We start from the raw sequence: 27,020 nt of genomic DNA, 5'->3' as shown, positions 1-27,020 counted from the left end.
CAACCTGTTGCTCTGACTCGAAGGAAAAATCAGTACTTATCTGACCGCAACTGCATTAAAAAAAAAAAAACAAAAAACAAAAAACAAACCAAACAAACAAACAAAAAAGGCTCTATTTGTTACTTTTTTTTTATTCTCACCATCTCAAGAATCCATGCATTTTTTTCTTCTTTACTGTCATCTTTCTTTCAAACCTTCTCTGAAAATATATGTCTTCCCATTTCTCTGTTTAATACTCTTGGTATATTTTATAATTGCAAAACATTTTGAAACACATTTTGCATGAAAGACAGTGCCCTGAGGAAGGGCCAACTCACACTGTGTTGTTTGCATAGAGAGCATGAAGGAGGAAGAGCAATAAAAGAGCAACTTAATTACTTTGGAGCCGTGGTGCTTCCTGCTGCCACAGCCCCTGCATGAGGTCCTGACGCAGCCACCAGCCTTGGTGAGAGAGGCCTGATCTTGTTGACAACTCCTCTGGTGCAGCTTTACCCAAAGTCACTGAGCAGCTCACAGCTAATGAACAGGCCACAAAAAGTGGCAGGACATCAGTGACGTAGCCCAGGCTAAAAAACTTACAGAAACAGCAGTGACCTCCAAAAAGCACAAAAGCCTTTCTGCTCTGTTCCTCTTTTTGCCCTGTTCTCTCTGCTCTGCTGAACAAATCATAACCTCTGCTAGCAGTGCTGTTCACCTCCCTTTGAGAGGTGCTTTATCCAGGAAAATAATGAAAAATCAGATCACAGCTGCAAAAAGTAATTCTCACTTGTGGCCTAAGTACTCGTATTTTTTGTACCTGAACATGCTAGGATGATATGACCTAGCCTACATTGTGTATGTTGAGATTGTGAGACACGGATAGATCTGGATCTGACTTCTCAGTTTCTCCCAAAGCCAAGGATTACTAGTGACTATGCCTGATGCTCTGGGGTAAGCACATTCATCAGCAGGAAGAACTTGAGAATTTTCTCATTCTTCGGTGGATTCAGCTTTGAGCAAAAATCCACAAAAGTAATACAAGCCCAAGCAATCATAGTTTGTTTCCTTTAGAAAGCACCGGGTTTTTTTTCTGGCCAGTCCTAGCAACAGCATGTCTGTCTTAGCAGCCACTTCAGCTCTGCTGCATTTGCCTTTCCTTCTATTCATCTCCCTGCTTGACCTTGGGAAAATTCTTTCTGCCTGTCCCAGGTTGCAATTCCAGTGCTGGAAAAATTGAGATATAACAGAAACCCTTCCATTCACTGCTTTCTTATTTTCAAGATTCAAACATTTTGCTTTACTGCTTTTGGTTCTCTTATCTCCTTAGAATTTTGTACCTGGGAACTTATCTATATGCAAAATCAATGTTGAGAGCTCCAATGCACCATCTGTCTCTGTTTATACCCAGTGACATCCCAGACACAGGGCTTGTACCAGAAAGTCTCTACCTCTAGCCTGAGTATACAAATAAAAAAGGATATAGCAAATTCTCTGCATTGTTTTAAATTATTCCAGCAGGATTATCCACCTCTAATCTAACCAGTACTGTAGTAGGTGTCTACAACATTTCTTTCCCTACAGTTTCAACACGCTTTGCTTGCTATTCCCACAGAAGTTTATGCAATCATCAAGTTCACTGTCAAATGTGCCCTTTTCTGCAGTGGCTGCAAGTTGAAGTGAGCCAGAGGTCTGCTTCCAGGTTTGGAATATCATGATAACTGATATATAACTGATACGGTATTCTTTTTTTGTTCATATGCCATGCATATGACTTTCCACTCTGAAAAGCCAAAACTAAACAAAAAACCACCCCACAAAAACCCACAAAAACATTGATTTCCTTTCTCATAGGTGAAATATGGAGCATTTTTGCCACTTGAAAGTCAAACCTGTCTCTTATATGCGACTGCATTCACTGGTTATTACCAAGGAGAAATAAGGCTCATTCTTGGGAATTATTTTTCCTTTAAGTTTTGTCTTTTTCCTATCTATTCATATGTCTTGTTCCTCCAAGACTGACTGTTTCATGACATTCCAAGTTACTCTTCTAATGAAACTGTGTAGACTGTATCAAAGAGAGCACATCTCACAGAAGTGCCTCTGCAGCACATTATGGACTGCACATCTCCCTAAGAGCAATTTAAAATGAAGAACAACCTTTTCCAACATCCTTTCAGAACTGCACGTGGACATTAGCCAGACACAAGACTGAGCTGCACAGTGTGCATCTGCTCTTCACAGTGCTCATCATCACTGATATCTAACCCACAGTAAAGTCATTTGGCCAAAAAAAGCGTGGATGAGACAAGCGTACTAGAAGCCAGATGAACCTTTCCTTCCTCAGTGTCCATGGAAGGAAATGTGTCTGATCCAGCCAACACTTTCTCGATATTTCATTCCAGAGCATGTGGTATCTGCAGGTAAGTCATTCTCCAAATGAACTAGGGAAGCCAGGTTTTGTTCTCATTTACACTACCTTATTATCTCAGTTGATCTTAGCACAACTATTCATTCACTCCAGAGTACATGATGTCAAAGTATCCCTAAAGGTCTCAGCCAGCCGAAAATCTGGCAGAATTTTCAAAAGCCATCTGCAAGTTTTCACTTTCCAGGAAACCTCTTTTCTACCCCATTGCTTTGCTAAGTCCAGTTCCCTTTATGGTGCCACGATCTGACCCCCTCTGCAGACGCTCTGCTCTGAAGGATGTCGCATTTCCCACGGGCAGCTCTGCCCAGTGGAATACGGACTCAATATCGGGGGTTTTTTTGTTGTTTTTTCGAGGGACCAGCCCGGACACAGGGCTTGTACCAGAAAGTACATCTCGTTTCAGAGATGTACGCTGTGCGACAGCCGCGGGACGGTAAGAGCCAGGCGTTGATGCGGGTTTGTGCGATGCCCGATGCCTTCCATCCCGCAAGGCCGGTGAGGTGGGGGGCTCGCCCCACTCCCAGCTGAGCGCAGCGCCTCGCCCGGGCTCCCGCACAGCCCCAGCGCCTCTCCCAGCACAGCCCGCCCCGTCCGGGCGCTGGAGCAGCGGCCGCCCCTCCCGGCAGCGGGCGGGAGACGGCGGGGACGGGCGAGGGGCGGGCCGGGAGCGGCGCCGCCTCCGCGGCCGCGCGGGACGGCAGCGGGAGCCGGCGCCGGGGCTGGAGCCGCGCCGGGGAGCGGGGAGCGAGGAACGGGGAGCGGAGCTGCCCCAGCGGGGCGGCTGCGGGTGGGAAAGGGCCGCGCTGCCGCTTGTGCCTGAGCCGGAGCATCCCGAGCCGGAGCATCCCGAGCCGGAGCATCCCGGCGGCGTGAGCCGTCTGCTTTTCGAGGGAGGTCGACACTCCGTGTGCGGGGCGTTTTTTCCTGCCCCTGCCCTCACCCGTGCGCGTTGTTCGTGCTCTCGGTGCCAGCGGAGCCTCGGCGAGCACGGCTGCCCGGCTGCCCGGCGCTGCTGCTCGCACGTTCCCGGGGCCGCTCGCTCCCGCTGTCCGGCGCCGAGCGGTGCCGCGCCGGCTGAGGCGGGTCCCGGCGGGTCCCCGGCGGGTTTGGGAGGCTGCTGTGCGCCCTGGAACAGCTCCCGCCGCGCCTCGCCCGTGCTGCTGCTCCGAGGGAGCATCTTTAGCGGTTTGCCTGTCCTGTGCTGTAACCAAGGGCAGTTGGTTTTCCCAAGCGTTTAACCGAGGTATGTGTTTTGTGGCCTGCGCTTGATCGTTCACAAACGTCTTTTGGAAAGAACCTGTATTTAGCCTAACTCACTTCGCGGGTTGGCGAGTGCTTGAATTGAACGAACGCTTCTTGGGTTTGGAGAAATTGCTTTCGGCGGAGGCAAAAAAGGGGAACGCTCTGGGAGAGCGTGGTGACAGCACGGGGCTGCACAGCTTCTGGAAGGAGGGATGCGGAGAGAAGGGAGGCACGGGCTGGTTTCTTTTGCTGAAAGATGCTGCAGCCCAGGGGTGTGATAGCGCAGACCATTGGGTCATCACTGTGCAAGCAAATTCTTGGCTCAGCGGGCATAAGAACAGGCTGCCACCCGTGTGCTCTTTCACAATGCTTGCAGAAAGATGACGGGGAAAGCATTGCTCCCTCTGCAAATAAATTGTAACACACTTATCCAATGTAGTGGGAGAAGAACTGAGCTTATTCAGCACAGCATGGAAAAAAACACAGGATGGATGCACAAAAATATGCCCTTTGCAAGCATTTTATGTCTGCCTGAAAGCTGCAGGCTGTTTCAACATCATCTTGCTAGATGCAATAAAGTTTGGAACAGAAATCAAGTAATGCAAACTCTTCCTAGCCTTGCAAATACTAAACAGTTACAGGCAAATTGTGAAAATAGTGCTAAAGGGCCGAGAATTTGCCATGCTGATTAACATTTATATAAGCAAAGACAATTAGGAATGCATACTAGCTATTATTTAATTAATTCTCAGCTAATTATAGCAGAATGGGAGAAAGATGAATAGGAGAAATGTATAAAATCTGGACCATATAAGATGCATATAGTGCTGGCAGTTTTATTGTGATAAGGGATCCAGCTGGAATGCCACGTCTGTTTCCTTGTGCTTTTGCTTTTTACAGTCATTTTGAACCTACTCTAACTTTCCTGTGCCTGAGCAGACTGAAACAAAAGGCAACCTGAAACCACCAGCTGCCTTCTCTCTGCTATTATCCCTAGAAGGGCTTGTTCTCCTTAGGGATGGTTGCTGGCTGTAGCTGTGTACTGGCTGCCTTCCTTTCCCACCTCTTCCTCAGACTGGGCCACCCCTATCACCCCAGGTGGGGAAAGAAAAGGCAGGCATGTCCCCCCCCGCCTCCCTCATGTTTCCCCAGCTTTCCTGTGCTCTGCTACACAGGCTGGCCTGCCTGCAGGCTGCTACTTGCTACATCCAGTAAGTATGCTTTGCTGTCAACAGGATATATGCTGCAGGACCTGGAACTGTTGGGGAAGGGGTCTTAGGCTATTTCAGCATCCAGGTCTAATCTAGTACTATCACCATGAATGTATGTATGTGAATTTATTTGGCATAGGAAGCTGTTGTCGTGGACATTTTGCTAACCTTTTCAGATGTAAAAGGCTGAACTAGGATAACTCATCTCTGCCAAGTGTCTTTGTTCATAATTGGGTCTTACTGGTGCAGTGCAAATTGTAAATTGTCTTCTGTAAATTCTCTATCAGAGGCAGGAAGCAACAGAGCCTTTCCTTCTTGCACCCCATCTACACAGAAGCAGAAGAGGAATTATCTCAACAACAAGAGTACATTCAGAAGTTGCTGAAAAATCTGGTGTTCCTTATAGGTCTGAGACTTGGAATCTAAATACTAAAAAGTCAGTATATTTTCACCTCTACCTCCTGCACTCTTTTGCAAGCAGTCCTCCCTCTGTGTCTTCATGACTGCGGTTGCCTCCTTTTCCTGGCTTGCGCAGAGGAAATCCTGTTACGACAGAGCCGATCCATGGCGCTGCTGCAAAACTCACCTCTTAGCCTGCATCTCCCCTCTTTGTCAGCCCTTCTGCTGCTCCCTCTTTCTCCCTGCATCTGACATGAAAATCTGAGGCTTCAAGTGTCCTTGACAGTCGCCCTGTACATGAGGTACCAAGTCTCCTGTTTCCCCAGGATGTACCCCTGGGCTTTGATCAGCCTGTGCCCTCAGCATCTTTCTCCCTCAAGCCATCATCTCTGCATTTCTCCCAGCTCCACCTTGTGCTTACTTGTAACTTCATATAGGCACTTTGTCCATCATTCCTTTAATTTCCTTGAAATGTCCCAGCACATTTGCTTTGGTTTGATGCCTTCAGCAGCCGTCTGGTGAGATGCTAAGACAAGCCCTCATCCGGTCTGTCATCATCCCTGCCACTGGAATTACACTTGCTCTGGACTGGAGCACGACAGTGTCCTCTAGAGCTAGGACATCTGAGAGGCAGTTGTTGAACAGATCACTCTATCTAGCACCAGCAGAAACTCTCCTTCCATAGCCTACATTATCCTGACTTGTTCTTTTTCGGCATTTCAGGCGCAACCCTGCCCCCTTATGCTTGCACAGCATAGCATGGCTCACTGCAGCTCCCTTTGCAATCGTGTTGACTCTTTGCCCGAGTCGTTGCAGGCTGTTTTGCAAACAGGGACTATATGTGAATATTAGGCACACAAATATGCCATGGTTTCTTCATCAGGGGAGGGCATGCATGCAACCTGTGTTGGTAAAATAAGGAATGGTGGGGATAGGGATCTTCTGTTACAGCAGTGAGGGGAAACAGAGAATCAAAGGAGAAACGTGGTTTCTTACTTTTCTTCGTAAAGCACAAGGTACCCAAGTCAGGAAGCAGAGTTACAGTGAATGGAGTTACTGTGATAGCACATCTGTGCCTAAAATTCCCTTGACATTTAAATGTACAGACATTTAAGTGTAGTTGATACTGAATCTGCACTTTTTTTGAGAGAAAAAAAACCCTGAAAATGATGCATTAACAGAAATTTCTGTTGAACCAAGTGTAAAAAATTGTGTCCTAGCTTTATATTGTGACAAAGTTCCTAAGAAGGTTGAAATGAAATCCGCTTGACATTTTTGGGTGTGATATGGATTTATTTGTGATTTATAAAATGTGTGATTTATACCTGCTTTTTTTTATAAAATATATTGAAATCAGCATATCAGCTGAATTTTGCAATAGAAAGGTGTTTTCCTATTGTTCCGGACTCTACTTCCTGGGTCACATCTTCGCTAGGTAAGGACCAATAACCCCCTTGACCAGCAAAGTTCACTTTGCTTTTACTGTTCAGCAAAGCTCCTTGCTGTAGTCTGCCCAGAATTCTCCCGAGACAGGAGTGGATGTTCCTTTATGGAGAGTGGGAGATGAGGGCTCTCAGGTACGCTCGTGCGTGCAGCCATGTCATCGGCATCGGGCTGGAGGATGTGCTGCAGCACTGGCAGAGACAATAGAGAGCTTAAGTCCATTCAGTTCCAGATCTAGCCACACTTTGTCCTAAAACTGCATTCCTTGTAGATTAAGGGGACCGGTATGATACTTTCGAGGGGTTTTTCCCTTCTACCTGGAGGTGAACCTGAGGGTCTAAGCCCTGCAAGTTTTTAGTTCCACACATGAGTGTGATGGAAAATGAAAGCAAGCTCAGATAACAAGGACTGCTTGCCCTGGAGCTTGGTATTTTATCTGGTATGATATATTTGGTATGATATATCTGGTTTTGGTCTGAATAAACCATATGCAGGAGCTGAAGCACTGCCCCATGAGAAGTGTGATGGCTTCAGGAAGAGCGAAGAGTGCCCAGCCCTCCACTGCATGGCCACTTGGCCTCAGTTGTGGAGTCCAGTGCTGCTCTGCCTGTGTCAAATAAAAGAGGTGGTTATTGGGAGCCCATGTGAAGAGTCAGGCATGAACTGTGGTGAAGCTTAACTAACTTTTGTTTGTTCTGAGATTAATTACATCACCGCTATGCCACACAGATGTATGCTGGCTGGAGTCTCCTGAGAGGCTTCTCAGTTGGTGGGATGCTCCACACAGCCTTCGGAAAGAAGGGGTAGCAGGAATGGGAGGCTCAACCACTAAAGAAGGCAACAACGCAGAAGCAGTTGAAATACTTTCATATACTTGTTCCACTGAGGAAAATGGGTTTTAATGGAATTTTCATTTCTCATTAAGCAGCCATTCCACACTACACTAAATTTTCTGTTCAAACAAAACTTCCAAATCAGATGTTGCAAGAAATCAAACAAGAAGTCATTACACAAAATGCAGAAGTTAAGGATTCCTGACACCTGCTGGTTTCTCCTCTTCCCTGGCTAACTTTGCCCTGGACCTCCTTTCCAGCCTGGCACCTGGGATCACTTTGACAGTGACACCTTAGTGGCTGTTTTTGACTGTAAAGGTCAATTACCAAGATTTAAAGCTGTTATGAGCAACCAAAAGGCTGTGTGAACCTTCATGTCTTCTCTGCCTGATCACCCACTGTCATTAAACTTAGGAGCTCAAATCTTTTTGAGGTTTCTGCCTGGGTTGAATTTGGCTGAGAGTGGCAAAAAAAGTTATTCAGAGTGCCAATAAGGGGAATAGATTTGGGACTGGACACCAAGAAATCAAATATGACCCATCCCCAGGGTCAGCAAAAAGTAGGCCGTTGAGTTTTGGGTGGGTTTTTTTCAGCAACCTGTATTTTTCCACGGGAAATTTTCAAAAGACAAATAAATATTTTTAACAGACCAGCACAGGAAGGAGATTGATTTCCTTGGTGACTGTATCCTTTGGGTGAGATTCAGACTGATGGTCTCATAGGATGCTAGACCAGGAGGGCCCCATTTCTCTATCTAAGTTCTCAGAGGCACAGCAGTGAGACTCCTTACCCCTCTCCACGTCCTCAGAGATACAGGGAACAGATAGATCCCTACTCCTTGCATATCTTACTGGCACAGTGAATGAATACACTGTTTGGGCCAATTCCTTTTATAGGCTACTACTACACCTGAAACAATAAAAATATGTGTGAGGTGCATTAGAGTGGTGCAAGAGGATGAAAGACTGTGGGATACAACTGTGTATGGCAAGAGGTCTTCTGAAGATAAGCTTATTGATGTTCTGGTCCAAGTATTTCTCTGTTCTTCAAAGATAATTAAAAGTTCTGCCCTCCCTGCCTCACTGTGTACAGTTGCCATTTGACTATGAACGCCTGCACTTAGGAAGCCTTGAGGAAGCCTTGTGTTTTTCACTTCATGTTTAATCAGCCCAAAATTTGGTAGGCTCTGGGGCCTTGCCTTGCTGGAGATTGTGGCGCTGTTGTATTGAATGAGGGGCTAAGTGGGCTAAAGCAGTGCTCTGTGTATCTGGGGGGAGATGGACTAACAAAGATTGACGCAAGAAAAAAGAGCAAAATACTTTGTATTTGCTTTGATTGAAGATACAGCCCTGTTGCGGAGATCTATGCCTCTTTCCCCCAGGAAAGAAAGAAAGGGTAGGAAAAGGATCTCTGCTACAAGCAGACAAAACTGAGGGGCATAGGGTAGAGCTCTTGGCCACGTGAGGCGTATTTGCCAGAGAAAATGCATACAGGGGCTGCTGTACCCCCTCTCCATCCTGTACCACACCTGCCTCAGCCTCAGAAGCAGTTCTGGGTGAGGTGACAAGGGTGCATACCCTCACATCCAGTGCATATCCTGGGTCCATCTCTGGGGCAGCTGACTTTGGGGTTCACCCACAGTCTCCTACTTATCCTTCACAAAGAGATGGTCAGGAAGCTGTTTGACTCCCTTTGGTGGAACATTAGTATAGTCAGTGTTATCAAAACATTTGGATTTCAACAATACTGTCTTTTAACAGCTGCACTAGACAATTTTCTTTATTGAACTTGGAGAGGCTTAAACCAGAAGTGATTCAGTGACTGAAGGGATGAAAGCAGCACAACAATGCATCAACATCCATCCCCAGAGATCTGCTTCTCTAACACAGTCAAACCAAATGTGCTGAAGGGGCAGAGCTCTAAGATGTACAGTGATTGTGAAAGTGTCTTTTGTCTCCCAGAGGGGAAAATCTGTTTGAGATTGGCCCTCTTTTGCTTTAATCTGTATAATTTCTTCATACACAAGAAATTTAATTTACTTTATTAAAAACGATTCAGGGGCTATGTTTTAATTTTAGGTATTGAATGCATGTAGCACACAAAATTCTTCTAGCTATTCATGTGCACATAACATATTCAGTTTGGATATTTCAAGTATGTCAAAATTTAAACTGCAGATAGTCAGAAATAAAGAGGATGAATAAATAATAGTGTGTAATCCAAAAGACCGGATTCCTGGCAGGAGTCTTCAGGGTATAATGTGAAATGAATTGGAGAGCAGATACAGTGCTCTAGTACTTAAAAATGTGCCAGAGGACAAATGTCTGTCTTGGTCCTTGAGCACACAGCAGAACAAAGGTAAGGTGTTATCAAAGCCTGTCTGTAAAACAGAGTTCTGGATCATGGTTTTGATGCTGTACATGCCATGCTGTAACAGGGCCACAGAAGGATGTTGTTAGCAGGAATAAAACACAAGCCAGGGTTCCAGTTGATTGGGCTTTTTTCCCTTGAAATTTCTGCCAGTAAGAGCAGTCAAAATTCAGCACTTGTCCTTCCTTTATTGTATTATTATTGTTGGAGTTATTATTAAACTATTTCACTTTTATTTGCTTTTATATAGGGGCTTTTCTCAGCATGCAGTCCCTTTAGATTTGGGCGTGAACACCAACCACATCCTCTGCATTGGACATTTAGCTTCTATTTCCATATCTTCTTCCTGCTTGTAAGTATTTTATTCTTTCTCCTTTCTTATTTTTTCTTTTACTTTTAAAGATCAGATTTAACTCATGGGTTCTGGGTCTGATCCCAGGTCACAATGTTTTTGATTTACATTGATACAAATGACTCTATAATCCACAGATCCATGGGAAATGTAAATTAGAGAATTGTTGGAGCCTATCTGAATTAATCTAAGTATCCTTATGGCTCAGAGGGTTTCCTTTTTACAGCCCCACACAAACCCCCAAACAAAATATAACTTGATTTTAACCTGCAACCAAGCCATCTGGGCACTTGTCTTCTTAGATTTTCAAAGACATAAATTTAAATCATATTAAATCATAATAAAAAATGAAATTAGATAATAAATTAAAAGGAAAACTTTGCTTGTGGCAGGAAATAGTTTTTCTTTTCCTTCTGTGCTCTATTTTATTGAGTCAGTTGGCAATTGATCCTGTTTCCCAGGCAGAGTGGAAAAGGGATTCTCTGCTCCTGGACAGTCCATCTGTAATGGAAAAAGGAAGCATCCTACTGACTTGTGGTCATTAATTGCCAAAGGCATGCATCCGAGAAGAAGTATTAAGGATCATATTCTTGTTCAACTGCAAGCTAGAAGTCATTCTTTGCCTTTCCTACCTACATTTTCAATGGAATAAAATGTTGCTCACATCTTTTTTCCTGTCTAGAGCTACTGTCTTATTTAGTTGCATGATGTTAAACTGCTACATTTTTCCAGTCTAGAGCATATTGCCTTTCAAGGCTGTAGTGCTCCTGGTACGTAAAATTCATTCAGCCCTTTAGTATGAGCATGCAAACATATTTTTATTGGCATTAAATATTTTGTGTAACATGTTTGCTGGAAGGGAAATATTGGCAACCTAGGAAGGAAATAAATGTAGAAAACAAGAGGGGGAGATGAAAGAATTAAACCAGGAGCTCCCTGGCCTTCATACATATATCAATCTAGTGAAGACTTGCTGCCAGCTTTTGGGACCAATCACTGTGATAGCAGAACTTGGGGAGGAGCAACACATCTTTAGGTAAGTGTTAGAACTGGCATCACCATGTCACCTGGGAACCTGCACAATCTTCCTCCTGCTCTTCCTGCCCTGCTGCAGCATGTTGAAGTTTGGCCAGATGAGGGACCTCTCTGTTGTAACTGTGCTAAAGGCAAATTAAGATCTCATCTGTTAGGAGATGTTTACAATAAAGGCTTTCTAGGATACCTTCTACCTGTAAAGAAATAGTTCATAGGAGATTGTGACAAAAGTGTTAGCTTATGTAATACACAAACGTTGATTTTCTTTGATGTCAGTTTGTCTCTCTGCTTTTGAAGACACTGAAACGTTTTGAAGACACTGAAACAACCAAGATATTTCTTAGCTTGTAGTCCTGAAAATATAGGAAGAGCCAAGAAAATGAAGTGCTTTTCTGTGGCTGATAAACTCACAAGAAATTGAGTCTACCAGACCTATCTTTGCTGCCTGTTCCTCAGTTTTTAGAGTTTCAGTGGTGTGAGTGCAGGCCATTAAATTATATCTGACTGAGCCTGGAGAAGTAGAGTTGTTGCATCAAGATATATGAAGAAATACAATACAGACAGTAAAGCTTTTACAACATTGGGATGATGAAAAACCTCTGTTCATGCCATCCTGCAGAGTGTTGCAGTCTCATTTAATATTCACTTTAGTCTGAACTGGGAGATGGCTACTGTCTTAGCAATGCTAAAGATTAAATTACATATGTTACATATAATGTGGCACTCAGGGCATATGCTAATTGTGAGGCCTCTGCTCCTGACTACACTTACATTTCCTTACAAAATGAATTTTCTAGCAGATCCCATCAAATATGCGGTAGTGGCTAGCTTTGGCGTGGCTGCTTAGGTGTGGAACTGCTAGTACCTGCACAGTGATACAGTGATGCCTTGCCTGATCCCTCACCTGCTCAGTTTGCCCTTCTTCTGGTGAATGCCACCTTGTCCATCTCCTACTTACCACAGGATAAAAGGAAATGTGAAAAACTCCAACTGAGCCTGCCTACAGCATCTGCCAAGTTGGCTTACCCCTGGAGTAAGAGTGGTTGTCCTCACCTGTGAGAGGTATTTATACCAAGGACATGAATGAAGAAACAATGCACAGCTGGGAGAATATAGCTAAATAGTGGCTCTGGTTGAAAAGTCAGGATGTACAAATGACACCATGTATCTAGGAGAGCCTTTCCTTTTGTGCCAAAGCTCATGTTTGAGGACCAGAGTGGCAGAACAAGGTTTTGCTCTCTTGTGCATCTAAAACCAGCAGACAGTGGAGGTAGAGTCTGTGCCTTCTTGGACCTTACTGAAATGTGTGAATCTTCTTGGCAGATTGTCCATCACAGCAGCAAGGCTGTGTAACAAAGGAGCAATAGCAGGAAAACTCAGCCATAGTCAGAAAGGCAGAGTATGATCCGGGGCTTTCAGCAGTGAGGCTGCACTGGAGGACTCAGGGAGCCTCCTCAAGTCACACAGCCCTGTCCTGGCATTGCAGAGGTGCCTCTGACAAAGTAATCCAGATCCAGCTACACCACAAAACCTGAGTCCCCCTGCAGACAGGTGCCAGTTCTGCTGTCCCAGCAGTTTTCAAGAGTGGTTAATTGGAAAGACGCCTCCTGTCAGACAGAGTTCTCCATCTGCAGTCATTCAGGAACAATACTTGCAATTCATTCTTTGCCTTAAACCAACTCAACTTTCCAAAAACAGATGAGGGAAAGGCAGGGACCACTAGAGAATTTGAAAAATTTCCCTGCATTGTTCGTTTCCTGGGTCAGTTTACAGCTCTGAGAAAGACAACAGGTTTATTGCAGTTTACCAGCTTTGCCATTATACTTTGACGTCAGTGACAAAATTCCCAATCATTTTTGAGGACTAGGTATGGGCTAAATCTTATGATGTTGTTGTATTTAGTTTTCAGAAATGCAAAAAAACCCCTAATTAACAAGAAAGTGAATTTGCCATCTGACTCTCTAGGGGTTATTTCTTCAGGAGGATCAGGGTAAGAGAGACAGACACTTCATGGCACTTACCTTCTTCTCCCAGCAAAAGCAGGAACCTGAGCTGAAGTGGTGGCTGTGGTGCACTGAATAAAACTACTCATGGCTTCATTTGGAATCAGAGTTTACATCACTACAAAATACTAATTTAAAAATAGCCTGGGTGATGTTGTAAGATCTATAAAAGCTCTGATTTAGCAAAACACATCTCTGCTTAACTGAGTTTCTGATTAGTCCTATTTAATACTATAAATTTTCCACTGACTTCAAAAAAAGTCCTTAAAAATGCCAAAGTTATTCCTTGTACCAGGGTCAAGTGTTAGTAGTAAAAGCAGAATGTAGTAGATTTTAAATTTGTGAGAAATTTAAAGGCTTTCAACTTCTGCCATGTTAAAGAATTCATGTGAAGTAATTCCTTAAATTATTATAGAGCAATTCAATTGATAACGGATCTAATTTTCGTTATGACACGTAATTAAGAATAAACATCTTCTACATCAAAGCCTATCTTTTAAAAAGGATAAATTAGCTATAACACACTTAACTATTTCCAGAACATGAAATGAACACATATTGTTCCATTAGTTAATTTTATATCACCAAATTAAAGACAGTTCAAAAGGAATATAATCTCATAAAGATCTCTCTTTGTTCAGTCTGTTGTGACTTGTTTCAGGAGATACAACAAATACGGTTTCCTATGGGGTTAAATACTATTAGGGTGATAAAATGGTTTTAGTTTAGTATATTTTATGCATCACTATGAGTTATAGACCATAATGGTAAGAATTTTTTTATCTGATATTTGCAGATGCAGTTTTGCACTCCTGTGTATCTTGCAAGCTGTTGGGATGCTTGATTGAGACCACCAAAAGCTCCACTATAAAACAGCAAACACAATAAATAAACAATAAAACAACATCTGGAATGTAACCTTTTTTCCATAGCCCTTAGATAGTCGTGTCATGCTTGCTGGGCTGGCAGGGCTGCCCATTCCTTGGGATTTTGCTTGGAGGAGTCAGAAGCTGTATCACTCCACTGAAACATGCCTGCCATTGGTATCTTAATGGCAGAATTACAGCAAGGTACATTTTCATGTTTGAAGCCATTCAAAACATTTAATAAATACACAGCAAGAGAGCAAGTCTGGCAGATTTTCTGATTCTGGGTACCTTTGGCAAGACACTGTGGAGTAAGTAGGTAAAATGGATTCATTGTCAACTGTGATGTTGAGTGGCTTTGCTCATCTAGGTTGAGGAGCTGAAGTCTTGAGAGGGAGTTTCATTACTTGACTAGATTTTTTATCACAAGATAAATTGGATTCCAGTACCTGTGTCCCATATAAAGTACATTTTTGATTGTGCTCTTCTGCAATTAAACAACTCGTGGTTGGAAAGAGTCAATCCATTAGGATTCAGTAGGATTTCTCCTAATCACTGCATTTTGAAAAATTGAGATATAGAGATAATTGCTGATTAATTCTTTAAGAAGTGCATCTTCGAGCTAAGAAATGTAACTCTTAAGACCTAAATTATATCAGGTGCACATTATCTGCTAGTAAATTAACCTTGCTTTTTTTTTTTTTTTTTCCCTTGCAGTTCTGAAGGATAAAATCTTAAATTGTCCTGGGCTTGAGCAGTAAAGGATAAATTCATTCTCTGGCTGACTTGTCATCTCATCGTTGTGATGGAAAAATGTTCGCTTAAAATAAACCCTTTTTATGCCACTAAAACTGCCTTCAAATACAAGATCTGTTGTGATTTTTAAAACACAAACCAAATAATGTCAGAACCCGACCCTTCATCTGGATTTGTGGGAAACATGGAGAATGGGACTTTTCTGGAGCTGTATCCCACATCCCTTTCAACTTCAGTGGATTCATCGCCTGGCCGTTTATCCAACGTCTATGTCTATGTTTCTATATTCCTTAGTCTCTTAGCTTTTCTCCTTTTGCTACTGATCATTGCACTTCAGAGGCTGAAAAACATCATTTCTTCCAGTTCCTCCTACCCTGAGTACAATAGTGATGCTGGAAGTTCGTTCACTAATTTAGAGGTTTGCAGTATTTCTTCCCAGCGCTCTGCTCTCTCAAACCTTTCTTCATGAAAACAAATGAAAGGAAACACACGAGGAATGGAAGAGCTTTGTCTGGTCTCTTGGGGAGGTAGTGCATGTAACATTTGCCTTAGAAGACTATTATCAAGAGGTGTTTTTAAAAGTTTCCTTATTTTTTTTCCCCTCTCCTTTTCTAGTTTTCATTTCCTCTTTAACTAATTTTAATTTTGGACAATGGATAATGAATGATACCTGATAATCACTTCTTGCCTGTAATAGTGATGCTGTCTCTTTCTCACGCATAGACGGTGTTCATTAAGAGTGTTTCTGCCAAATAGTAATACACTTCTAACTGGATGTGTCATTTTTCTGCTTTAATTGTGACCCCTTCCCTGGTCTTGTGTCAGCAATATGCTGACTGTTTTTCTTTTCCTTTTTTAATTCTATAAGGACTTCTGGATGAAATCTCTATTGCAAAAGTACAAAAAAACTGCTTAATACTGGGACAATTTAAAGTTGTTGATATTGTTTCCTTTTTTTCTTTTTAGTTTTCACATATTTTTCAGTGTTTATTGATGTTTATAAAACACAACTAATTCTTGAAGAATGTTGCTTTTGTTTATTTGTACTTCCAACTCGTTCTGTATAAAGTCTGTATTTCAGTTTTTGAGTCTCTTTGGTTAACTTAGTAAAGCGACTACAATAACAATGCTCATGGTTGAATGTGTGGAGGTATTTTTGGACCCCGTTGCATCTTATTATCTTATTTGCCTGATAACATGTTCCTCCAGGGGGCAGCTTTTGCTGCTGAATCATAAATACCACACAATTCCTTTTCATTCTTCACCAATACTGCAGCTTATTCTTACTGGATACCAGGACAAAGTAGGGGTTTCTTGTAAAAGACCTGCATTTAACAAATACAAGTAGCAAGTGAGGAGCTCCTAAACTGTCCTTTAAGGATATGATGTTTGTACTCATGTGAGCAGGGCCAGCAGGGACAGAAATTGCTTGTACTGATGAGGGCTTTCTGGGCCAGCCTTTGTCCTGTGATTTCAGAAATGTGCTGTGGGTGGAAGGGGGCACACATGGCTCTGCACAACGGCCAGGAAGACCTGAGCTCTGACCTGCAGGAAGTGCAAGGTGCACCTGCAGAGGGTAGGAAGGAATGGGCAGGATAAATGGCAGTGGCTCTGCCACTTTTCCCCATCAGAATAAGGGAAGGCCAGCGAGAGGGGAAGAGAAATGGATTCACTACCTCATTCCTCTTTGTCATGTCATTTTCTGGGTTATCATTTCCCCTGCTCAAAGTGTAACCTGTCACTCTATTTCTGCAGTAAAATAATGAGCAGCTTTGTGAACTGGATCCTGTGGTCAGCTGGGCTTTAAATCAAGCCAAACATTCAAATTTATGATTTGAAGTGCCAAGTATGACTAGAACTGCAACCCCAGACTGGTACAATGCCTTGTTGTCCTTACTGCACTGTGTGAGCACAGCTCTGTCCTGCCACCCAATCCCATGCAAATTTTGTTCTCATGGCTGGATCCAAGTCACTGGAGAGACCTAAGAAAGGTATGGCATTGTCACTGACATAACACAGGTGTAACTCTGGGAGATGGGATAATCTCAGTGGGAGCAGCTGCCCTCCCCTCACATGGCACCACTGCCCAGCAGGCTGAGGGGTTAGGGAACACTTCCCAAACACATTTATACCTCTTGCCAAGCTGTCCATGCATTTGTAAACAAGACAGACTCTGCCATTCACTACACAGGCTTTAAAGTACAAATTTGGAAAGTCTGGTGTAAATATAATCATTAGAAATGCAGCTGTTGTTGCCAAACAATACAGATGACGCTGGAGTTGGTGTTTTCAGATTTTAAAAGTAGACATGCAGTATGGTAAGTGGTAATGACTTATGGTGGTGATTAGTTCCTTACAGAGGCCAAAGAACTTGCTGACTAATAAAGGATGTAAACCTGCAGATTCCCTGAGCCAAACTGGTTTGATGGATATATTTACAGATTGGAATATTCTATTCATCTAGACAAAAGTTTCTTGTATGTCACTTTTCACTGTATTTGACAACTGGCCTTGAAAAAAGACGTAGCTGTTTAAAAGGGATCAGAAAACATTACTTCTCTTCTGAAAGCTCTTTGAAATCCCAAATCTGTTACAGAATGTATTTGTATGTTCACTGGCAGATAGAAATAAACAAGCTGTAAATCAAGACAGAGCAACTGTTTGACTATCTTCCCTTACTGACAAAGCTGTAAATTTGTTGCTTCCTTTGCTGCAAATGGAGAAATTTAATCAAAACCAGAGATGAGACCACAGGTCAAGATGGGTGTTTGTTCCCAGCAGTGTGTTTATACTTGCAGATATAGAGACATTTAATATTAAAATAGAAACTGTTGAAACCCCATCGGCTGTGTTCAGAGCTGTTGTCAAACTTCACCAAACAGAAAGCATTTTTCCAACTGCAGAAAATAGCTATGATAACTGAAACCACACATTTGATTTTGCTTTGTATTTTACTAGATGCTATTAACTTTTTTTCCACTCTGCAGTGACATACAGGACTGTATAGTCATCACGATTTCAGCTGAGTTGCACCTGTTCTCTTCAGGACAGATTTGAATAGAAACAAGTAGGTTCCAACAAAATAGCATCAGGAGAAGCCACAGGCAAAAAGCACAATGGCATTTTGGGGGATTGTTAAGCACCAGTTCTTCAAGAAAAAAAGAAAAGAGGAAGAAGAAAAGAAATCCACCTGAGAATCTGAGCCTAAGTTAACCTGAGAACACTGGAACAGGCTTCCTAGGGAGGTGGTGGATATCCCAAACCTGTCAGTGTTTAAAAAGCACTTGGACAATGCTGTTATCAATATGCTTTAGATTTTGGTCAGCCCCAGAGTGGTCAGACAGTTATACTAGATGATCACTGTAGATACCTTCCAGCTGAAAATATTCTACTACTCTATTCCAACTAGAGTTACAGGGATATTTTTTGCTGTGTCCAGTTCTGGGTTCCCAGAAGAAGAGAGAGAGATATGGAGATATTGCACTGAGCCCAGCTCAGGGCTGTTGAGATGATTAAGGGATTGGAGCATCTCTCACATGAGGAGAGGCTGAGAGAGCTGGGACCGTTTAGTCTATAGAAGGCTCTGAAGGATCTAATCAATGTATATAAATACCTTATGGAAAGAAGGAAGAAGAGGTAGCTGGGGCCTTCCCAGTGGTGTCCACAACAGGAGAAGAGGCCAAACTGAAACACATGAAATTCCACAAGAAAATAGATTATTGAGGGGGTAGTCAAACACTGGCACAGATTGTCCAGAGAGGCTGTGGTGCTTTCATGTGTTGACCTGCTTGCAGCTGACCCTGCTTTGGGCAAGACGACTGGATCCAGCAATCCTCAGGCAGCCCCCTTCATGTCAGTGCAAAAACTCAGAGGCTTCTGGCTTGCTACCTCCTCCGGATGTGTTTTCTCATCCCTGGAGCTGAGTAAGCAGTATCTTTACTGGGAGGTAATTATTTCAATAATTTGTTGCTGAAGAGCTGCTCAGCTCCCCCTCCTCCCTGCAGCCAAATACTTTTCCAGCTTCTCCACTGCCTTTTTGTGGTGTGGGCTCACATTTCACAGTCAGCTTTTTCCTTGAGCTGTTTTCAGTTGTTACTGAGCCCTCTAACTCAAACACTGCCATTAACTTTGTTATGATATGACTCCAAGACTGCACAGTATCAGGTAGTTGCAAAGTATACCTGTAAATCTATAGAAAAAGAATATAAACAAAACAAGGATGAGGAAAGAACTGAAGGAGTTTCTGGAAAATGCAGAAAAATTATTTTGCTTTAGTTCACCAAATATGGTCCATTCAAGCATATTTAATCAGAGTACCTGAAATATATAGCAGCCTCTACATCTGAGACTCTCTTGCACAGTTTGTCACCTCAGCCCTACTGTCAAGTTAACCCATTATATTTAATGGGTTAAGAAGATTACCACATATAAGAAGATTACCACATTATTCCCATCCTGAAACACTGTCATGCTTTTCACTTAGAAACTCTTCAGCTCCGTGGAGAGTTTATTCCACTGAAATTATTTTCAGTGTTCAGCCCTTCTCTGCCAGCTCACTTGAAAGGTTTGTCTCTGTAAGCTGAAAGTCTTGTCTGGATTTCCAACAAGTCTTTTACCCTGGGAGCAAGCGTTACTCCTCTTCTGTGCAGCTGGTTTGCCTTCCCCTCATGGTACTCCAGCAAGGCTGAATCCCCAAGGAACATCATGTCCCACTGTACTTGAGATTTTTCCCTTCAGCGTTTTTTATTTTTTGGTGAGAGCCCTTGCAAAGACACCTACGTGGGAAGATTATTTACAAGCTCCATGTACCTCCTATTCTTCTTGCTAGTCCTGTTTGTACTGCATCTGCTCCAGCTGTCCAAGGAGACCTGGTGAGCTCCAGCCCGGCTGCTCCGGGCTCAGTGACCTTTCCGCATCCCCTGCCCTCCGCAGGCTCCCAAAGACAAGGGCCCCGCTCTGTGGCTACAGCGGACAATTACATGCCCCGAATGCAGGGCGCAAAAGTAGCCTGAAGGAGCCCTTTTTTTTTTCTCTCTCCAAGAAAAGATGGGTTGCTTGCCTGGAGCATTCCTCAAGCTGCTTTACACCTCAGTGCTGCCGGGCAGTTTGATGTGCCAGCGGAACACAGCCCAGTGCTCGCACCGCTGCTCCACAAAGCTCTTGGCTCGCTCACAACGCCCAAACTGTCCAAGAGGGGCTTGGCCAAGGTCACTTTCCTGATGCCAGATACAGGTGTTCTCCCAGCTCCTCCCAGCACTGTGCTTTGGAGATGAAAGCAGCATCAACCTCCTGTGTACCCCTTTCCAAGGGCAGGTAAGCCCATTAGTGTAATCATGATAATCACCATGGAGGTGACATCAAGACCCAGGTGAGCTGAGCTATGTTTCACTTCTGTTTTCTTTGGTTTAGATCAGTGGGAGCTGATCATCCACTGAAAGTCTGACAAGGACTGGTGGCTTGTAGGCTATCAATGTATAAAATCTCCAGGTGGTTCTGAAAATTGGACTGGCTCCTTGGCATAGTTTCACTTCACCTTCTGTCCCTTATAGACAGCAGCAGAATGGCTGCATTTGTTTGAGCACCAAAACATGCAGTTTTAATACAATACATGTCTTTAAACAGCTTCAGTTTAAAAAATCAGAAGCAGAAAATTAAACTTTTAAAAAGTATAATCTAATGTATAACTTTTTGCAAACAAAGTTAGAATTTTTCCTTTGTAATTTTTTTTGCCAAAATATCTATTTCTAAAGAGAAAAGCTATATAATTGAATTGTAAAAAATGGAGCATTTTATGCCAGCTGTGCTGGCATAATTATTTTTGCCCACAGATTTTTCTAGGTAAGACATTCTACTGTTTTAGGGGACAAAAAATTACTCTATTCAAATATTTCTCTCCTCAATAAACAAGTATAGGTGTCTGTCAGGGCATTCTTTTGCCACACATATTTACTTATGTAGCTTCACTTCTAACTCTGAATGCTGATCTGGTCATATAGACCTGGTCCCAGAGTACAGTTACATCTCTCTTTTTTCATTTTTGTTACAGAGTATTATTGATTAGATATAAGATGGAGACTAAGCTTCTAGTTAATGAATTGTGCCCTCACTGTTCCTTCAGCACAGGCATCGGTTTGTCGTTTTTTTTAGAATAATATTAGCCAAAACCCATAAATCACTTGCGTGGCTTTTTCTTGAGCTTGGGCTCAGCAGTTGCTGACACGTAAGAAATTGGTGTAAAGGACACATTTATGATGGAGATTCCCTGTGTAGTTCATTCAGGGCAAATCCTGCTCCAGTTCCCTGGATGCTCTTCAGAAACTGTTCTTTACATGTCCAGAGAGGGCTTTTTCCAGGTGAGAAATACCTCTATCCTCACATTTAATTTTGCATGGTATTGTAACATTGCTGGAAAACCCATAGGAGTGTGCCCAGTTTCCACAGTAAGAAGTCTGAAGAACAACTAATGCACATTTTCAGTAGTTTCTTTAAAAGAGGAGCCGCTTCGTGGTTTTCAGTTTCCATTCATGCTTTGATGTTGGTTTTATTCCTAAGTTAACTTCTGAGTGAACATGTCACTGTATTTCTGCAGGAATAATTTTCCTTCACTAACTTTTCTATTTTGGAGAACCTCGCAAATACACTATTTCAGATTATGGTCCTATGTTATAGTCCTGAAGAAATGCCTAAATTTGCCATTTCAGCCATCACTATGACAACAAGTGCCTGTAGGGGAAAAGGGCAACCCTAATATCTGCTCCTAACAGTGAGTTAAAGGCTGAGATCTGCCAGACAATTCCAGGTGGTCCAGATTTCATGGTGTTTGTTGTAAGAGACTATCAGTCCTACTGATGTCAAGTGAGGGGCAAGTCTGAGCTTCACAGTGGGTAAAGTGAGATCCTGTGGTCCCATCCTGCCTAGAAAGGGTACTGAGTACACAGATTCCCTCCCACATTGCCACATTGTCCCTCTTCATCTGCTCTTTCATGGGCTGGTGGCCCAGGGAGGATCTGGAAGGACCATGCCCAGATAAATGTGTACATTGAAAAGGGACCCTGCAGCCCTATGCTACAAAAAGAAAAACCAACTTTCAGAAAAAAACCTCTTGATAAAAGTTTTAGAAATTTATTACAAAACATTGTAGCTAATTTTGAAAGTAAAGAAGATTATGCTGACAGATTTATAATTGCTTAGATCTACTGAGAATTCAGAACTAAGCATGTTATTTGACCAAAGGCACTTTCTAGTGTCTAACTCATCAGTATTCATTCAGTGGAAACAGAGCTTGCTGTGATGAAAAAAAATATCAGATACTGTAACTTGAACTTTGGCAAGATCAAAAGTAATTAGTTGGGTACTAGAAATCAGAGTGCTTTCAGCTGAAGTGGAAGAGAAGGCAGCAAAAAAAAAAAAAAACCTTCCTGATTTTGCATTACAGAAAATTATAATTTTAATGTTGGATTATAATGCTGTAATAAAAGGGTTGTTGCACAGGGAAAATGAAAGTGGGAAAATCAGGAAGACAGACCGACCTTTGCTCAGCTTGGGTGCTCCTATCCTTTGTCATCTGGATTTGTTCAGTGGTTATCAAAAAAGCAGAACTCTGCTATTGCTCCCTCCTGCACCCTAGTCCATCTGAGTAGCTGTCCTCTTACAGCAATCCTGCTGGGATGGTCCTCTGGGATGCTCCTTGGTTTCCTTCCCCAAAGATGGATCCCAGCAGAGGGAAACGTGAAGAGCCAAAACCAAGAAAGTTTTAAGGAGAATAGAATTGGATATATAAATAAATAGGTATACAAATAAATAAACAGAATAAGCAAAAGGAGTTGAAAATTGTCTAGCTAGAACTGAACTGAATTTGCACCTCTTCTGTCTTTCTATCTTAGGGAAAAAAACTTGCAGAAAACAAAAGGAAAAAAAATAGTTATGTTTTGAGGCAAACCACCCATCCACCAATTGCTTCCTATTTACAACTAGAAACCCAACATGCAAAATAGAGAAATGGAAGGATAATTAGGAAAATGGATATGATTAAATGTTTGGGGAGCATGGTATCTTCTCTGCCCATGTGTGTTCAGCTGCTGCAGGAAATGTGCCAGAGAGGATGGAGAAACAAAGCCATCTCTGCAGACAAGGAACAATGGGCAGGTGGACTCTGCCTTTGGGATCCATGAGCTCTGAGGGGAATTTGAGCAAGCAGGATCTGCTCCTCCTCTGTTTCCACATACACCCCCTCGAGACAGCCTCAGGGACTGTCCTGGCATCCTCACATGCCCAGAGCCAGTGAGTGCCATCCACTTCCCTCCCTCTCCCCAGCAGCCAGGATGCTGTAGGAGCTGCTGGAGACAGTGTGACTCCTGTGAACGTCTGCACAGTGACCAGCTATAAGTGCCTTAGGACAGCCTCGTGGGCACCTGAACTAGTTATCTAACCTTTTTCTTGCCTGGAAGGAAAGCAAAAAAAGAGGTTTATATCCCTCACTTGTGTCTGAAGATGCTGACTTGTGTTAGACTGGAAATGTCTGCTGCTATGAGGTCTGTGGCAAAGAGAATAAAGAAACAGAAGGAGAATGAGAGTCAGGCAGAGTACAGAAGTGAGAGACTGATTTTGCTGTACATCATCCTCAAAGATCACAGGATTTACAGTGAAGAAACCCAATTGTTCCCCTCAGTCTTTCTACTACTCCATTAAATCTAAAGATAACTTAAAATTTCTATGCTTAAAACAATGCAGCAGCTTGGAAACCAGGGTAGGAAGCATGGTTTTCAGCAGAAAAAAAGATACCTGTCCTGTTTCTGAAACAAATAATGTGCAGGCACTGGGCAGTGATCCTACTGGAATTAGCCTCCAAGCAGCCAAATCTGCAGCAGAGTCCTGTGCAGATATTTCCAGTCTTCTCTGCTCACTGGAAAACACAGGTCACAGTTTACTGTAATGAGCTTGATGCATTTCTGTCAAAATTATTTGAATTAAATGAATACCATTATTAGTTGAAATGTTTTTACAACATTTTGGAAACAAGCACTGTTCTCAGATTGTTTTGCACTATATTTAAAGGTGACTCAGACATATCTATTTTAGAATGAAGTATTCAAAGCATGTCGCTAAAGATTAAATGAAACAATCTTGATTAACCTGTTTAAACAATCCCGTTTAAAAAGGAGATTTTAAATTATTTTTTTCAAAACTGAATAATTTTTTGTGAAGAAAATGTACTTCAAATAGACCTGTGATTAATTTTTTTCAATTATTTCATCAATCAAGGAAAAAAAAAAGTCATTTATTTATAAAACCTTAATCAAATTTTCCTTTATGACTAGATCCTAATGCATGTTTGCACACAGACCTCCTGTTGACCTCCTTGGAAGTTACGCATCTAAAGGGAATGCAGAACCAGACTCAGCAGACAAAATTAGTGATTTTCTAATTGCTCTAATTGGTGTTTAATTTTTCCGCTGTTTAGAGACCAAGTTACTGACTTTTAAAGGGAAAAAGAAATATATACTGGAATGAGAATGTAATCAGACAAGAAAAATAGCTAACATTATATTAGAGCTCCAGAAACAGAGCAATTGGTAAATGTGAATGTTTTCATTTGAGTTACAAATACCACCGATTGCCATTTCCGTTGCCACTTCTACTAATTTGTATTCAGAAAACCACATCTCTGAAAATGTGTAAAACATCTGCTTTGAGAACCTGAGAGTCAGGAGCTGAACTGTGTGCACTGCCATACAGAGACCCTCAGAGTGGTGCAGAGGAAGAGTAGATAATTTCCATTATGGGATAGGTATTGGTGAGTTGTCCACAGGATGGATCTAATCATATTATACATTAATTCAGCCTCCATGGGGGGAAAGACGGGACTCAAAAACATCAGCAATGACCTAAAGTATGTTGGGTTTTATTCAGGTGAAACATGACAGTGACTTCAGCTTCCTCCCCTTGTATGGAGGTACCTCAGGAAATACCCCATTTTCCTATTTTCTTTGGATTTTCCTAGTTCCTTTGTTTTTCCTGAAATTGTTACCTGTCCTATGTACATGATACTTTATGCTAAGCCTAGAAAACCTCTGCAATAAAAACTGCAGTGGAACAGTTGGGTAATTTGACAGCAGTAATACATGGCCTATCCCCTCTCACGTTATCTTTACCAATACCCTTTACTGAGCAGTACTGACTTTCTTAGCATGCAACACAGGCCTTCCGCTGATAATCTGTAACATCTGCTTTAGATCAAAGGGGGAGGGAAAAATATTCCTTGCAAGCAGACTCTGCTCATCTTGGTTGTCTGTAGCAAATTTCAAGTGGAGCTGGTGCATAAAAAAAACACGGTTGACAAAGGTTATTTTTAGCTACATACCTCTCATCTGGATATCAACATACAGAGGCTCATTTGGGTTTTGAATTTCTATCAGCAATTATTCTCCAAGCATCTCCTGAGTCCTAGAAAATTCAGTGAGCCTACCTGATGAGCATGCAATGGGAGAGTCTCTACAGTTAAATCAGGAAGTGCTGTAAATACCATTTTAGGCAGTATGTTTAATAGGTTAGATCAATTAGTTACAACCTTTAAAGCTGGTGCTGCCACAGTTCTGAGCCCTTTTATCGAAATGCCCTTACCACTGTTACATACTCTATTACCATTCACTGGGACTATTTAATTTCTTCAGTTTGGTATTAATTTGTTTTAAAGATAAGTTGACAGACAGATAGATAGATAGACAGACAGACAGACATCCCAGGGTGGATGCTGCAAATAAAACTACTCATTGTTGAGTATGCACAGTGAAGGAATTGTAAAGTGAACTTCTAGAAACCTAGGCTTTATGGGATGGGATCACCTCTGAAAGAATTCTTTCTCTTTCTTGCTTGTATTAGCCTAAAATATGCATTCTGAAAACATTATTTCAGATACATTTTATTTTCTTTTCATACCCCCGTGCCCCCCCTCCCCCCATCTGAATAGTTAAACCTCTTCACCACCACATCCTGGTTTTCTGGAAATGCCCAAAGATTTTTGGATTTACAGGGTTGAGTTACAGAATTTCAATTAACAAGTCATCTTTATCATTTAGCGATTATTTTGCTGCCCTGCAAAATCCAGTAGTAAAGTCTGGATTAAAAACATTAAAGAAACACTTTCAGTGCAGGTTCTGTGATTTGCCAAGGCTATGATTTCACAAAGCTATGGACCAAAACAAGTTTCTCAGTGATGGTTTTCAGTACATATGGATGAAGCACAAATTTGCCTGACATCCTGCAAATGTTTGTTGACAATGAGAAATTAGCTCATTCTACTTTCTCTCACTCTCACATACACCTCTATTTTTGTGTGCTTGTGTGTACGCCACCAAACTCCTCAATCCTCCCAGCCACTTCTGTCACTCTTCTCTGAATTCTCCAATCTCTTCTAGGAAGATGCTCAGCATCCCACTCAGTGTTGCGGCTCCTGCAACCCCAGAGTCACAGACAGTATTTGCAGGATTCCTACTTTGCAAGAGGATGTTTCTGCATAAAGAGACCCAAACTGGCCATATCTCATAGTAACCTCACATTTAATGATTTTTTAGCTCCAAATCACCTGTGTGAGTCTGGAATCAATCAGCACCCTTGAAAACCTGGGCAGAGGAATGTTGTGCATGGTATAGTCAGAAAACTGGACCCTGGTCCACTCTAAATCCAAATCCCAAACCATCTTTTCTTTTAAGGTTCTTTCATGAGTGCTTTGCCTCCACTGTGCTCATCTTGTTCCATTTCAGCTCACCCTCAGGATTTTTTTTAATGCTCTGTTAACACCTTCATTCAGATCATTAAACAAGCCTGCATGTAATAGCAGTCTCAGCAGTAAGCCACCAAGCTCCAACCCAACACATCAATGTCTATCATTGCCCTTTGTTTACAATTCAGGGAGGTTTTATCCCTGTCAAAGTAACTATCAAGACAATTATCTGAGTAATATTTCATAAATGACTCCATCTAATGCATTACAGAAATGTAATTATATTGGTGTAGAGTGTCAGAGCTGTCAACAGAATTAGGCATGTTACATTCAAAGAAGACCTGCTGCTGTTACGTCCCCTGCTTTTCTTTTCCCTAATTTTGC

At 42.3% G+C, this 27,020-nt stretch overlaps 2 protein-coding genes across 3 annotated transcripts in view; both read left to right on the top strand.

The window, feature by feature from the left end:
* The first annotated feature begins 3,098 nt into the window (after nt 1–3,098).
* On the top strand, nt 3,099–17,564 carry SERTM1 (serine rich and transmembrane domain containing 1). 2 transcript variants are annotated; one of them, XM_054627662.2, is made up of 3 exons: nt 3,099–3,650; nt 10,156–10,257; nt 14,879–17,564. In XM_054627662.2, exon 3 carries the CDS (start codon nt 15,063–15,065, stop codon nt 15,384–15,386), a length of 324 nt encoding a protein of 107 aa, XP_054483637.1. In that variant the 5' UTR covers nt 3,099–3,650; nt 10,156–10,257; nt 14,879–15,062; the 3' UTR covers nt 15,387–17,564. The 2 variants fall into 2 exon arrangements, with proteins under 2 accessions (XP_054483637.1, XP_077029892.1); XM_077173777.1 differs by lacking the exons at nt 3,099–3,650; nt 10,156–10,257 and adding an exon at nt 12,092–14,365.
* Nucleotides 16,424–27,020, top strand: part of RFXAP (regulatory factor X associated protein) — a 47,745-nt gene continuing 37,148 nt past the window's right edge. Inside the window, exon 1 of the mRNA XM_077174672.1 lies at nt 16,424–16,493. Coding sequence (XP_077030787.1) covers nt 16,424–16,493 — 70 coding nt within the window. The remainder of the gene's footprint in view (nt 16,494–27,020) is intronic.

This window comes from Agelaius phoeniceus, chromosome 2 (assembly GCF_051311805.1).
Source record: "Agelaius phoeniceus isolate bAgePho1 chromosome 2, bAgePho1.hap1, whole genome shotgun sequence".
NCBI classification, from domain to species: Eukaryota; Metazoa; Chordata; class Aves; order Passeriformes; family Icteridae; genus Agelaius; species Agelaius phoeniceus.
Note: the sequence above shows the minus strand (reverse complement) of the source record. Positions and strands in the feature narration are given on the sequence as shown.